Source organism: Sinohyriopsis cumingii, chromosome 17, assembly GCF_028554795.1.
Source record: "Sinohyriopsis cumingii isolate HCF-2022 chromosome 17, ASM2855479v2, whole genome shotgun sequence".
NCBI classification, from domain to species: domain Eukaryota; kingdom Metazoa; phylum Mollusca; class Bivalvia; order Unionida; family Unionidae; genus Sinohyriopsis; species Sinohyriopsis cumingii.
The window spans coordinates 116231699-116245630 of record NC_142977.1 but is presented as its reverse complement, the minus strand read 5'-3'; the positions used below and the strand labels follow the sequence as shown (position 1 = coordinate 116245630).

Sequence of the window (13932 nt, the reverse complement as noted above, 5' to 3'; positions counted from 1 at the left end):
GCTAAAATAAATAAATTCCTTTGTATGAGGGCCTCAGGGTAGATTAGTTCTTAGCTAATTGTGTTACCCTCTTTAAATAAAATTGTCATTATTATTATTATTATTAAACCCCCAGAATACTCCAGGCATCCTTTGCATTTTTCAGAGTGCAAGGTTTTGGTAAAGATGTGTACATAACAAAATCGCCTGGCCAATTCATCTTTTTAACATCTTGTTACTAAACATTCTATGCTGGCCCCTAGAAAAAAGTTAATGCACAATATTTCACATATATAATTTTTTTAAAAGAAATAGCGTGTTCTTTTCCATGTTGCCATTACTGCTATATTTACAAGTTAAATTTATGCCTGTCACTTTCAAATGGGCTCACAAGCAACAATTTTTGCATGACATACAAATTTTAATATCTATCTTGCCATAAAATCTATACTTCTAAGTTAAAGTTTTATACCTGTCACTTTCTATGTTAAATTTATACCTGTCACTTTCTAAGTTAAATTTATACCTGTCACTTTCTAAGTTAAATTTATGCATGTCACTTTCTTTCTAAAAAGCTGGCAGCAACATTTTTGCCGTGACGTACCTTATGTACTCACTTATAAGTTCTTGGACAAGTTACAAACATCAAGGATCCTGATCTGCCATAGCATAATGCACTTGCAGGTCAGGGTCTATGTTATTTGTTCTACTGATTACTCCTAACAAACTGCACAGACCCAGATCTGCATGTGCATTATGCAACAGCAGATCTAGATCTGTGCAGTTGGACTTGAGTGAAAAGGGAGCACATATGGTACAATATTGCCCAAGGATAAACTGTAAGGATATTCTCACCAAGGTATTTAACTCTATTTAGTTACCATTTATATTTGCCTGTAAGTCCAGCCAAAATGCAAACTGCATATGCCCATATCTCCAGTTGCTTAATACACTTGCAGATCTGGGTCTATACAGTTTTGCTGGAGGTAGTCAGAAGAACAAACAAAATAGACCCTTATCTGCCTGTGCATTGTGCAACAGTAGAACAGTGTCTGTGTTGCCATTCTTGTGACTTATAAGTGATTATATATGGTACAATATGTAATACAGATGCTGCTACATACTAATGCAGAAGGGGCTGCAGATTAAAGTCTAATAAGGAGAGTTGGCATCGATAAAATAAAAATTTAATAACCTATGCAAATAAAAAAGGCATTCACAGCAAGTCATGTATAATCAATTATAAATGTACCATTTTTTTGGAACAATAACTTTTTTGAAGAAAAGAAAATCGTAATGAAAATTTTTACAAGAGGTTAGATGTAAACTGTTTTTCAAATCGTTTCTAAAGTTTACCTGAACAGATATTGAACTTGGTGACCATACATTCTGTGTTTCATATCATATGTTGTGTTAGTGACTTGTAGCAACCTTGTTACTGGAATGTTAAATTTGATTTGCATTGGATAGATATGTTTCTATTCAGCTTTAAGTTTTTGTATCTAAGAAATAAAATTAAAAAATGTAACAAATAATGTGTTTAATAATTTTAAATCTTTATAATGTATCATAACTGTATTAACTGCTGGAATCTATGACCCTGATGACCTGACAGTTTCTATACCATGTATTGCATAGAATTCCCTAGTTCCTGTTATGATTTTGCTGTCCTATCTTAGGCCTCCATGAAAAGGTTCATAATAATGACAGGTGTTACTTTGATATACTTACTATGCAAATTACTCTAATTATATTTTGTCTTTATTGTCATACACCATCTCCCCATTTGTTACTGTCTACATGACTGACAAACTAAAGCATCCATTATCATGTGGGTTGTGAAGTGTAACACTTTATTCAAGAACAAGTAATAATGAGGTTAAACTGGTCAGGTTTGGTCAGTCAGGTATGACAAACTAAGCTGAGTCATGTGATAGGTAGGAACGAAAGGAAAGTGAGCTGTCAGTTTGCATGTGTAATATATTGCCATGCATGATTGGAGCTTGTTATGTCCATTACTGGTGTTAAATGAACACCCTTGCATCCTGTATACAGGAGTTGTCAAGTTGTGCATGGTTGACATCGTCAGATAGGAAAGTATTGCAGGCTTTTTCCTTTGAGCCATTTGAAGGAGACAATACTGTACCATATGGCTGGAATGACTATAAACATTGTATTATCATAACCCACCAAGATAAACATACTTTATTTTGAAGATTAGTGGACCTGGAAGATTTCAAGCTGTGATGGAATTGTGTTGTAGTGATAAAGTTAGGTGAACTTTTTTCTCCACAATTCAGGTTCAGGCTGTCCCATGGTTGTGTTCAGCCTCTGTTAAACATCTGTCTTAGCTTGATGTAGATTTCAGAATGATGCTCATCAGATTCATTGTTAATTGAGGTGTGGTGTGCAAACATGCTTATTTAACAGGGTGATGGTAGAAGAATGTTAAAAAAGTGTACAATGTAAAGTAATGTAGTGGTTGTGTTAAAAGGTCAACTGGATTTTCTCTGGAGATACATGGACAAATCATTTCAAGTTCTACATTATGTGAAAAATGTGATTATTGTCCTGATATACAGCAGGGTTTAAGAAGAGATAGTTTTCTTTACGGGCTGTTACATTACATTTCTCTATGTTTTCAAGAAAATTAAATGTTAAAAGTAGAAACACTGAGTTTCCTGATGGTCCAGTATTGAGGTTTATCATATTTATCAGAATTTATTTGAGACTGATTTTAAAAAATTAAAAAATGAGTGATCGTTATAAGTCGCCTCTGCCAAGATTATCTCTCTCAAGGCAAGCCTCAGGTGGAAACCCCACGATGCCTTCGAAGTTGAATCCATCTGCCATGAATCTAACACCAGCACATACTGTTGGACTTCGTGGATCTGGGATTTCTCATTCTGGTGTTTCAAAGCTTTCAGCTTCAGATGCCAATGCATCTCGAGCATCAAGTTTATCCGCAAACAGTATGAGTACACCTAATATTCAAGCTGTGTTGACGAATGATCGAAGAGTGTATTCTGATATTGATAGAGGAATGAGACAATTAGCAAGTCAAAATGAGTCAAAAACTCCAAACACATTGTTACGGGTTCAGCCAAGTGATTCTGTTGATTCTGTTCCAGTAAGAGCAAATTGCACATTGAGGCAGGAGTCATTGGAGCACAAATCTAAGGAAAATGAATCTAACCAACCAAAAGCTTGCATCGACTCGACTCCAATGACTCGAAGTTGGGGAACAACTGTTCCTTGTGAACCAAAATCTGATACATTGTCAGTGACATTAGCTCAAGCAATGGTTACTCCAAGCAAAGAGGAGCAGAACATTTCAGCTCACTCTTTGACTCAGACTGGAGCTTATACTGCTCCAGCAAGGCTACAAGCCAGTAACGTGGAGCAGTCTAACGAAGAAGTTCTACCTATGCCACGACCTCGAAGACGACTCACTAAAAAGATTAGCATCAAGAGACTGGTAAGATGCATTTCATAGCATTCAACAAGATGCTGAATACTAACTTTTGTTTGCATACCATATTTATGATAACAAATACCCACTGGATACCTGTTTTTTATTATTATTTCCATTTTGATAACAAAAAAGTCAGGAGGTTAGGTTGTTTGAATATAATAGTTTCATGATGATACAAGTTCTTGTCCATCTGTTACATGGTTTGTCCACAGATAAGTCGGCTTGCGCATGACAATGTAAGATAGCTTTTGTATGGTAAATTCCCATTGGTTAGAGAAAGGCACAGATAGCTTTTGTTTTGTAAATTCCCATTGGTTGGAGAAAGGCACAGATTGATATTGAAGAAAAAGGATCAAAGATAATGGTCATTTAAGTAAAAATGTTGATTATTGTACAACATTTGAATAATAATAAAAAAAGAGTTGAAAATGAAAGGTTGTAGATTAGGATTAACAGGATAGTACTTATTGTACAAGGTAACGTCTTAGTGAATGCAGCAGGTTCTAATGCAAATTGACTGTGAGGTGTGTAAAATTGGGAAACCATATTATTGGCAGCATAATAATCATTCTGATACAGTCCTCATTATACAGTCATCTCATTTAACAATAATTGAATTCGTTATAATTAATCATTTGGTGTTCGATCAGTATGTATGTAAATGCATAATGCAGTCAGCATTTAAAGCTGTAGGAAACCAGTTTCTATTTTTAACATGTTGAGAGAAAATAAAAATGAAAATCAGTAAAAAGAAAACACTTTATTAAGCTCAAAAGAATTTTCATTATGATTACATTTTGTCATGATAATTGAATGCAGGGGTAAGAGTGTTTACAGGAGCTTGTCAGTGTCTTTCAAGATCTGTGTGACTAACTTGCATGTCACAGTTTTTTGAAAATCTGCATAACTAAGTAGTATGTCACAGTGTTTAAAGATCTGTATAACTAACTAGTATGTCAGAGTGTTTAAAGATCTGTTACTATGACTAACTATTATGTCATAGTGTTTAAAGATCTGTATAACTAAATAGTATGTCGTAGTGTTTAAAGATCTGCATAACTAACTAGTATGTCAGAGTGTTTAAAGATCTGTTACTATGACTAACTAGCATGTCAGGGTTTTTAAAGATCTGTATCACTAACTAGCATGTCAGTATTTAAAGATCTGTTATTATGACTAACTAGTATGTCAGAGTATTTAAAGATCTGTACAACTAAATTGCATGTCAGAGTGTTTAAAAATCTATATAACTAACTAGCATATCAGAGTGTTTAAAGATCTTTATAACTAACTAGTATGTAAGAGTGTTTAAAGATCTGTATAACTAACATGTCAGAGTGTTTAAAGATCTGTTACTATGACTAACTAGTATGTCGGGGTTTTTAAAGATCTGTATGACTAACTAGCATGTAAGAGTTTTTAAAGCTCTGTGTAACTAGCATGTCAGAGTGTTTACAGTCTGTAGGACTAACTAGCACATCAGTGTGTTTAAAGATCTGTATAACTAACTAGTATGTCTCAGTGTTTAAAGATCTGTATAACTATGTAGTATGTCAAAGTTTTTAAAGATCTACATAACTAACTAGCAGTGATGCCCCAAATATGAAGGCTGTTATTGATTCAGTGATTTGGAAAATGGGTACAGATGTATGATATCTTTAATTGTATGTAGTTAAAGATCATTATTTCATCTATACTGTAAATACATTAACACAGTCACAGTTGACTGTTAAGCAACAGATAGCTAGTGGTGAAAAATATTATAAAGAAGGCGGCAGTATGACAAACAGAAGAGTAATGATAGGAAATGCACAAGTAAAAAAGTGTCAGTCTACGTTTTTGCCCTTCATACTCAGACCAATCTAGCTACCGTAGCGATGTTGAAATAGAGAAACTAAGCCGGCAAGGTCTTACTTATAGCTGACTAGTTAGTGTGATTTTGGAAAGCTCCTGTTTGTGAGATACGAAGCTAGGAGCTTACACATTATTGATGTTAATTTCTTCCAGGGGCCCTGAGTGGACGAGTGGTCTAAAGCGCTCTTCATTACGGATCATTGCCATCTCACCTCAGCCTGCATCGGTTCGAGTCTAAGATTCAGCCAATGTGGGTGTGTGAGAAAGCTTGCCAGTAGCTTCTCGTGGGTCGGTGGTTCTTTCCGGGGTTTTCCCGGGTTCTTCCTCCACCATTAATACTGGCCACCATATATAGCCTATCATGTGCTGAAAAATGGCGTTAAACCCCATAACAACAACAACAACAACAACAATTTCTTCCAAGTCCCTATGTACCTGGAAAGAAGTTGAAATTTAAAAAACAATTTTGATGCTGATTTGAATTTGAGCTTCTTCCTGTGGTTTGCTCAAGCTTGACTATATGCTAGGGTCAGGTGTTTGTCTGATGGAAAAAACTAGAAACAATGTTATCACCATCCTTGTAGCACTCATCTGTCACTGAGTGAGTCTAGGTGTCAGTTACACTTGGCTGTCTACAAAAATCTATTACTTTATTGTTTATTTAACATAAACTGAGGGGGTTGTGGAGAAAGATCTGTCATGCATACATGTAGAGAGTGGTAGGTGTGATTGGGCAGACATATATGAAAGTAGAATTTATAATTACTAGTATGATAATACACACACTATTCCTCAGTAGGTCAGTAGGACACTAACCTTGTTGCTATAAATAGAATTTAACATATTTACCCATAAGACCTTGTATACACTGCCATATTGCTCTTGACAAACATTATAGGACTCGCGGTACTAATTTAGTTCCCATAGTAAACATATGCAAACACCATAATATTAAACATTCAGTAACCTAAAATTTTTGAGTGCTCATCATCAAGCCTATACTTATCAGTATAGATGAAACTTGGATGTCGGCTTTTGTGTAGAGGAAAGGATATGAACCGTAGCATTTTCTGGACCTGCATGTGTTTGAAACATGCTTTCAGTTCCGCACCAAAGTGTCAGTTGCTGATTTTAGTAATGAGTGTTCCAAACTCAAGACAGTTAAAGGGCTCAAATTCCATCAGGAAAACAATGTCTATTTTTTGTTCACTTACAACTAGGATATGCTCTTAAAAGATTCTTTTTCCTAAAACATAACTTACATTGCTAACCAATCCTGGTCAGCCAAACCCATGCATACTCTTTTATGTTAACCACTTCCAGGCTGGTTCCCATTTTTTTAATTTTATTTATTTTCTTGACAGTCCTAGGAATAGTAGTAGAACAATGGTGCATTTCAGGCAACATTTAAACATTTGAGCTTGTTGTTATTCTTGTTTTATTTAATGTGAAGACCTGCCTGACTTTCAAATAGCTAGGATTATATCATCCAGTTTAGAAATGTGTTTCTTTTTTATTTCAACGAAGTTCATTGACGGAACACAATGAAACCTTATTTTTATTGCCATGGTGGCTGGGTGGTTGAAGGTAAACACCTTTAATTCACACATTTAACTTTTTTCATCATGAGATCAAGTCTTCGCTCAGTCAGTGAGGGTATCATGAAAAAGCTTGCCAGTAGGTTCCTGTCGGTTGGTGTTTTGTCCCAGAGTCTTATCACGTTCTTCTCTTTCAGATTAACTTAGGTTGCAATGTATTTATTGCACTTGGTGTTAAACCAAACACCAACAACTCATTTCAGTGAAGGTCTTACATTAAGGTTAATCTATCTTCCGACCAAGATGTCTGTAATCACACACGTCAGCATAGACACGCAGATATTTGCAGATGCATACAAGAGACAATTTGTTTCATTGCAAAAAAGAAAACCATTGGCTGTTTCTTTGCAAAAGGTAAAACTGTTGGCTGTATCATTGCAAAAGAGAAAACTATTGATGGTTTAATTGCTAAATACAGATGCTTTCTTAAATGGTACAAAGGTATAGTCTTAATCATTATACACCTGACCATCAATCCATCAGAATACACATGCATAGTAAAACCTCTTTTGAGAGATTGCCCCAAAGAATCTGCCAACAAAAAGTGGTTTGTCAGGACACATGGATTATCGTAACAAGCGTGTACTGTGAGGATAGATAGTTTTAAAGGTGGTAGTTTTAACTGAATTTAAGAAGAAAGTGGTCCTCATTACTGGCACTATAAATCGTTGCTGTTCTTTACTTCTTTTACTCTCTAAGATATTACTAGCATTAATATAACCCTAAACAATGTATTGAATAGCACTGTATCACCAATCATAAACATGGTTCTGTGTATTTGAAGCCGTGGCTTAAATCTACTTAACAAATTGCAGAGTTTACTACAAGCAGTGTTTCTCTTTAGCTCGAGCATCCTTTGTGCATCAGAGACCCCCTCTGCCAATTTTTTTATTTGACCCTCAGTTTTAGAACCAAGTATGTTTCTTTACTCAATGTGACCCCCCCAGTTCAGTGACACCAAGAAGACTTTTTACTTTCAATCTTGCATTCCTGGGGGATACACTGCATCAAGGTAACTCTTGTCCAGTCCATGAAATGCAAAGGTAGCTAAGACAAGGCAATCAATTTATTTGCAGGATACAGCCAAAAGCTAAGCAAGGCGCCTCATACGTAACAAATGGATCAAATGCTAAATAAAAGGCTGTACCAAGATATGAAATCTCTTATCCAGGACATGGTCAGCCATGTATACAGGTTTTAATAACATTAACGTCAATAAAGCAACAAGAAACACTGACCATTAGAATAACTATAGAATTAACTCAACCTAATAAAGGGAAAGTATCAGCCCATAAATGCTATGAAACGGTAACCAGACACAGCTCACCGTTTCTCCTTGGGCAATTCAGTTTGGAATGATTTGCACCGTGCCAGCATTCTCTTCTGGGCAGTCATGGTTACCATATATACTCGTTTAAAAGTACAGGCAAACTGCAAACAACATCGATCCTGATCTGCTGTATCATCAGTGTATCCCCTAGGGGTGCAAGACTGAAAGTCAAAACTCACCTTGTTGTCAAAACTGGGGGTCAGGCTGAGTAAAAACTAACTCTGGTATCAGAACTGGGGGTCAAATTAATAAGTTGGGGATCTCTGAAGCGCAAATGAGGGTAAAGGGAAACACTGATCATAATAGGCCTGCAGATCAGAGACTATTTTGTTTGTTCTTCTGATTATTCCAAAACACGGCATAGACCCAGATCTGTTGATGCGTTATGTGATGGCAGACCTGGATCTTTGCAGTTGGTATTGACTTATAAGTGAGTATATATGATACATATATAAAGAGTAAATATTGGTGTCTTATATCCAGTGTTATAATTGGGTTATTTATATCAATGTTGATAACCTATTTTAGCAGGAAATATCACAGGTGGTTTTCACACCAAAATACCTGCATGTATAGTAAAGTTGATCTGTGCATGATAGTTCTGGTTTTACACAGGTCTCTCAGGCCGAGTTTTACTGTATGTATTAATATGACAAAAGTTGTTGAATAATTTTGGATTACAATAGTATTGTGGCAACTGTAGGAATTTACAAATTGTGAAAGCTGATTTACCAAATAGATATAGTAACTATGAATTTTTCCCCAAACTTGTATTTGCTGTGATTTCATGCTGCAGTTGGTGCAGATCCTTTGAAACATCTGAGTGAAATGCACAGTCCAGGACAAGAAAGAGATCTTTAATATATTTTTTAAATCAATAAAAACAAATTAACCTGCTCATTAACACAGTCTCTTCACAGTGACCTGTTGGTAATTGGTCCAGTTTGTTCTACATCAACCCAAGGCCTTTGTAACTAGCTTTTGAACAAGTGCTCTTTTGCAAACTGAATGAGTTACCTTCTATCCCAAGCAAAACTAAATGGGAGTTAGTTTATGTTTTGGTATTCAGTTTGCTGACTTGTATAATAAATATAAGTCTTAGCTTGAAGGAAGAGACTTAAATTATTTAAATAAAAGAATCAACACATCTGACATTGTCTGCAGACACAACAAATTCCCCACAGATTATTCTTATGATGCTTGGTAAATGTTACAAGCAGTCTGCTTGGATTAATTTCTTTCAGCTTCATCTCATCCGATTCTGGACTAGTAGGTATTGTATCAGCTGCATTTAATCCGATTCTGGACTAGTAGGTATTGTGTCAGCTTCATTTAATCCAATTCTGGACTAGTAGGTATTGTGTCAGCTGCATCTGATCCGATTCTGGACTAGTAGGTATTGTGTCAGCTGCATCTGATCCGATTCTGGACTAGTAGGTATTGTGTCAGCTGCATCTAATTTGATTCTGGACTAGTAGGTATTGTGTCAGCTGCATCTAATCCGATTCTGGACTTGTAGGTATTGTGTCAGCTGCATCTGATCTGATTCTGGACTAGAAGGTATTTTGTCAGCTGCATCTAATCCGATTCTGATCCGATTCTGGACTAGTAGGTATTGTGTCAGCTGCATCTAATCCGATTCTGGACTAGTAGGTATTGTGTCAGCTGCATCTGATCCGATTCTGGACTAGTAGTTATTGTGTCAGCTGCATCTGATCTGATTCTGGACTAGTAGGTATTGTGTCAGCTTCATCTAATCCGATTCTGGAATAGTAGGTATTGTGTCAGCTGCATCTAATCCAATTCTGGACTAGTAGGTATTGTCAGCTGCATCTGATCCGATTCTGGACTAGTAGGTATTTTGTCAGCTGCATCTAATCCAATTCTGGACTTGTAGGTATTGTGTCAGCTTCATCTAATCCGATTCTGGACTACTAGGTATTGTGTCAGCTTCATCTAATCCGATTCTGGACTAGTAGGTATTGTGTCAGCTGCATCTGATCCGATTCTGGACTAGTAGGTATTGTATCAGCTGGCTACAATTATACCATTAAGGTCTATATGGAAGAAAGACTGATTAATGACTGTTTAGTGAAGATGCCATCTTTAGGGAAAATCTGTATTTATATTTGTAATTGCAATTTCCTTACAAGTTTTATTTATGGGTTGTATGTACTATAAGTAGTTAAAGTTATAAAGTGATGATAATTAGTATGCAGGGTCTGTTCCAGTAGTGTTTATTGTGTCTGCTTAAATTTCTCAAAGACTGTGATGGGTACACAAGTACTAAATTAACCATTAATTTGTCCAGATAATTTATGTGCTAATCAAAAGTATTATTTTCCTGAACAATTTGTGTTGAAAATGAATATCTCTAATGTAGGATTGTGTATTGATGTGTCTGGCAAGTGTAGTGCTTATCAGAATTGTGTATTGATGTGTCTGGCAAGTGTAATACTGATCAGAATTGTGTATTGATGTGTCTGGCAAGTGTAATGCTGATCAGAATTGTGTATTGATGTGTCTGGCAAGTGTAATGCTGATCAGAATTGTGTATTGATGTGTCTGGCAAGTGTAATGTTGATCAGAATTGTGTATTGATGTGTCTGGCAAGTGTAATGCTAATCAGAATTGTGTATTGATGTGTCTGGCAAGTGTAATGCTGATCAGAATTGTGTATTGATGTGTCTGGGCAAGTGGAATGCTTATCAGGATTGTGTATTGATGTGTCTGGCAAGTGTAATGCTGATCAGATTTGTGTATTGATGTGTCTGGCAAGTGTAATTCAGATCAGAATTGCATATTGATGTGTCTGGCAAGTGTAATGCTTATCAGAATTGTGTATTGATGTGTCTGGCAAGTGTAAAGCTTATCAGAATTAATAAAGTGGGAATTATAAGTTGAATATGAATATCTCTAATGTCAGGATTGCATATTGATGTGCCTGGGAAGTGGAGTGCTAATCAGAAGGGGCATTATAAGTTCATGATAGCCTTGGTTGACTATAAAGAACATTTTCATGATCTTGCATTTTCAGTGTGAAGACTCTAAGTGACAAAATAATATATTGCTGTAAAAAGTAAAAATATTCAAATTGTTTCTGATAATCTCACCATTGAAAACTTAACATATAGTGATGATCATATTTTTTCCTTCAGAAATGTCAGAAATAATCACAACACTACAGCTCTTGATTCCGTAAGGATTCTCTAAAATATGCAACCGAGCCAAAACACCTTGACTGGTTCAACAATTTAGTCATGGAATAGTTATTTTTATTGCTTCTGATCATGACTGAAGACTAAACCAATTATATCCAAAATTAGGTTATACTGTGTAAATCTGTAATTCATCTAAGATGAGATGACAAGATGTTCACCACATTGTTCAGAGAACTCTGACCTTGAGTTGTGGAGCATGGCAGCTGAGTGAAATGCTGTACATTTGCCATGGTATTCCATAGAAAAGCATTGAAAACTATGGACTATTTGGACTAATTTTCCAGGCTCTTTCCAAGCTATCCTGAAAACCATGGGAGAAAAAAAGACAATGAAAAGCATGGAATATTGGCATGTAAAATCATGTAGCATTTGGACTATTATTACAGGCATTGGCCATGGTAGGCATTAGGAAAACCTTGGATAACTTTACCATGGAAAACCCTGGACAAATCTAGCATGGAAAACCGTGGAGTATTTGGACTAATGAAATACTGTTTAAACAAATTAAGTGCATCAATGAACAATTTCAAAAGTGTAAATGGAAACTGTATACATGTATCAAGACATGCTTCCGTTACTATTAAACATCAACATTGTTGATCTACTGAATAAGACCGTCATTGTTCTAGCAATTTGACAATAGCTGACCTGAGCAGGACCTGGAGGAAAACATTGCTTTGGGTGAAATTGTTCGAAATTCAAATTAATCATTTAATATGATTTTGTTTTTATTTGTTTTCATATTTGTAGCATTTGCAATGATTTTAAAAAAAGTACTGAAAGGGGGACTATGTTTTGGCACATGAAAATTGCAGTTGGGGCTAAAATAAGGAGTTTGAGTTGGGGCTTATGTTTTTTTAATCACCTGAGCCCTGGGGGATTATGTCTAAAAAAATGTTTCTTTGATCACAGTCACAGTTAACCACCTCTTCTAAACAAATCTTCTCAGAATAAAATCATGCATCCTTCCGTTTTTTTGTATGATTCATGTACCATCCAATGAAATAGATTACAACAGCATGAACAAAAAATCTGACTACTTGTTCGGCAAAGACATTTCTCTTTTCTAGTTCAGCATTCAAAAATCATTTCACAAGTATTAGAAACATCACTAAGTATTATTCATGATCATCCTTTAAAGAAATCTTAAAGTTTAGCTTTGCTATCCATTTTGCGAGGGCTAGATGTTAAACGATCGGTACATTTGGCTATATCTGTAAACAAAAAAAGCAGTGGAAAGTCACATGCTTGATACCTTGGAAATAGAATGACTTCAGTCTTGTTTAGAAATGAAAAAAGTAGATGCAGTGACCTCAGAACAATCAAGTGTATTCCTGTGAAATGTCCATTTGACATTAATTAGTGTATTCCTGTGAAACATCCATTTGACATTAATTAGTGTATTCCTGTGAAATGTCCATTTGACATTAATTAGTGTATTCCTGTGAAATGTCCATTTGACATTAATTAGTGTATTCCTGTGAAATGTCCATTTGACATTAATTAGTGTATTCCTGTGAAATGTCCATTTGACATTAATTAGTGTATTCCTGTGAAATGTCCATTTGACATTAATTAGTGTATTCCTGTGAAATGTCCATTTGACATTAATTAGTGTATTCCTGTGAAATGTCCATTTGACATTAATTAGTGTATTCCTGTGAAATGTCCATTTGACATTAATTAGTGTATTCCTGTGAAACATCCATTTGACATTAATTAGTGTATTCCTGTGAAATGTCCATTTGACATTAATTAGTGTATTCCTGTGAAACATCCATTTGACATTAATTAGTGTATTCCTGTGAAATGTCCATTTGACATTAATTAGTGTATTCCTGTGAAATGTCCATTTGACATTAATTAGTGTATTCCTGTGAAACGTCCATTTGACATTAATTAGTGTATTCCTGTGAAACGTCCATTTGACATTAATTAGTGTATTCCTGTGAAACGTCCATTTGACATTAATTAGTGTATTCCTGTGAAACGTCCATTTGACATTAATTAGTGTATTCCTGTGAAATGTCCATTTGACATTAATTAGTGTATTCCTGTGAAACGTCCATTTGACATTAATTAGTGTATTCCTGTGAAACGTCCATTTGACATTAATTAGTGTATTCCTGTGAAACGTCCATTTGACATTAATTAGTGTATTCCTGTGAAACGTCCATTTGACATTAATTAGTGTATTCCTGTGAAACGTCCATTTGACATTAATTAGTGTATTCCTGTGAAATGTCCATTTGACATTAATTAGTGTATTCCTGTGAAATGTCCATTTGACATTAATTAGTGTATTCCTGTGAAACGTCCATTTGACATTAATTAGTGTATTCCTGTGAAACGTCCATTTGACATTAATTAGTGTATTCCTGTGAAATGTCCATTTGACATTAATTAGTGTATTCCTGTGAAATGTCCATTTGACATTAATTAGTGTATTCCTGTGAAACATCCATTTGACATTAA

General features: G+C 35.4%; 1 protein-coding gene across 3 annotated transcripts in view; it reads left to right on the top strand.

Moving 5' to 3' along the window:
• The window catches only part of LOC149779717 (septin-5-like), a 145560-nt gene that overhangs the window by 31978 nt on the left and 99650 nt on the right, over positions 1-13932 (top strand). Inside the window, exon 1 of one of the 3 annotated variants that reach the window (XM_089940573.1) lies at positions 1907-3457. The exons of the other annotated variants lie outside the window; for them this stretch is intronic. Within the exon in view, the coding sequence (XP_089796699.1) occupies positions 2732-3457 (726 nt within the window). The 5' untranslated portion in view covers positions 1907-2731. Of the gene's footprint in view, positions 1-1906; positions 3458-13932 lie in introns of those variants that run through there. 3 annotated transcript variants of the gene reach the window in all.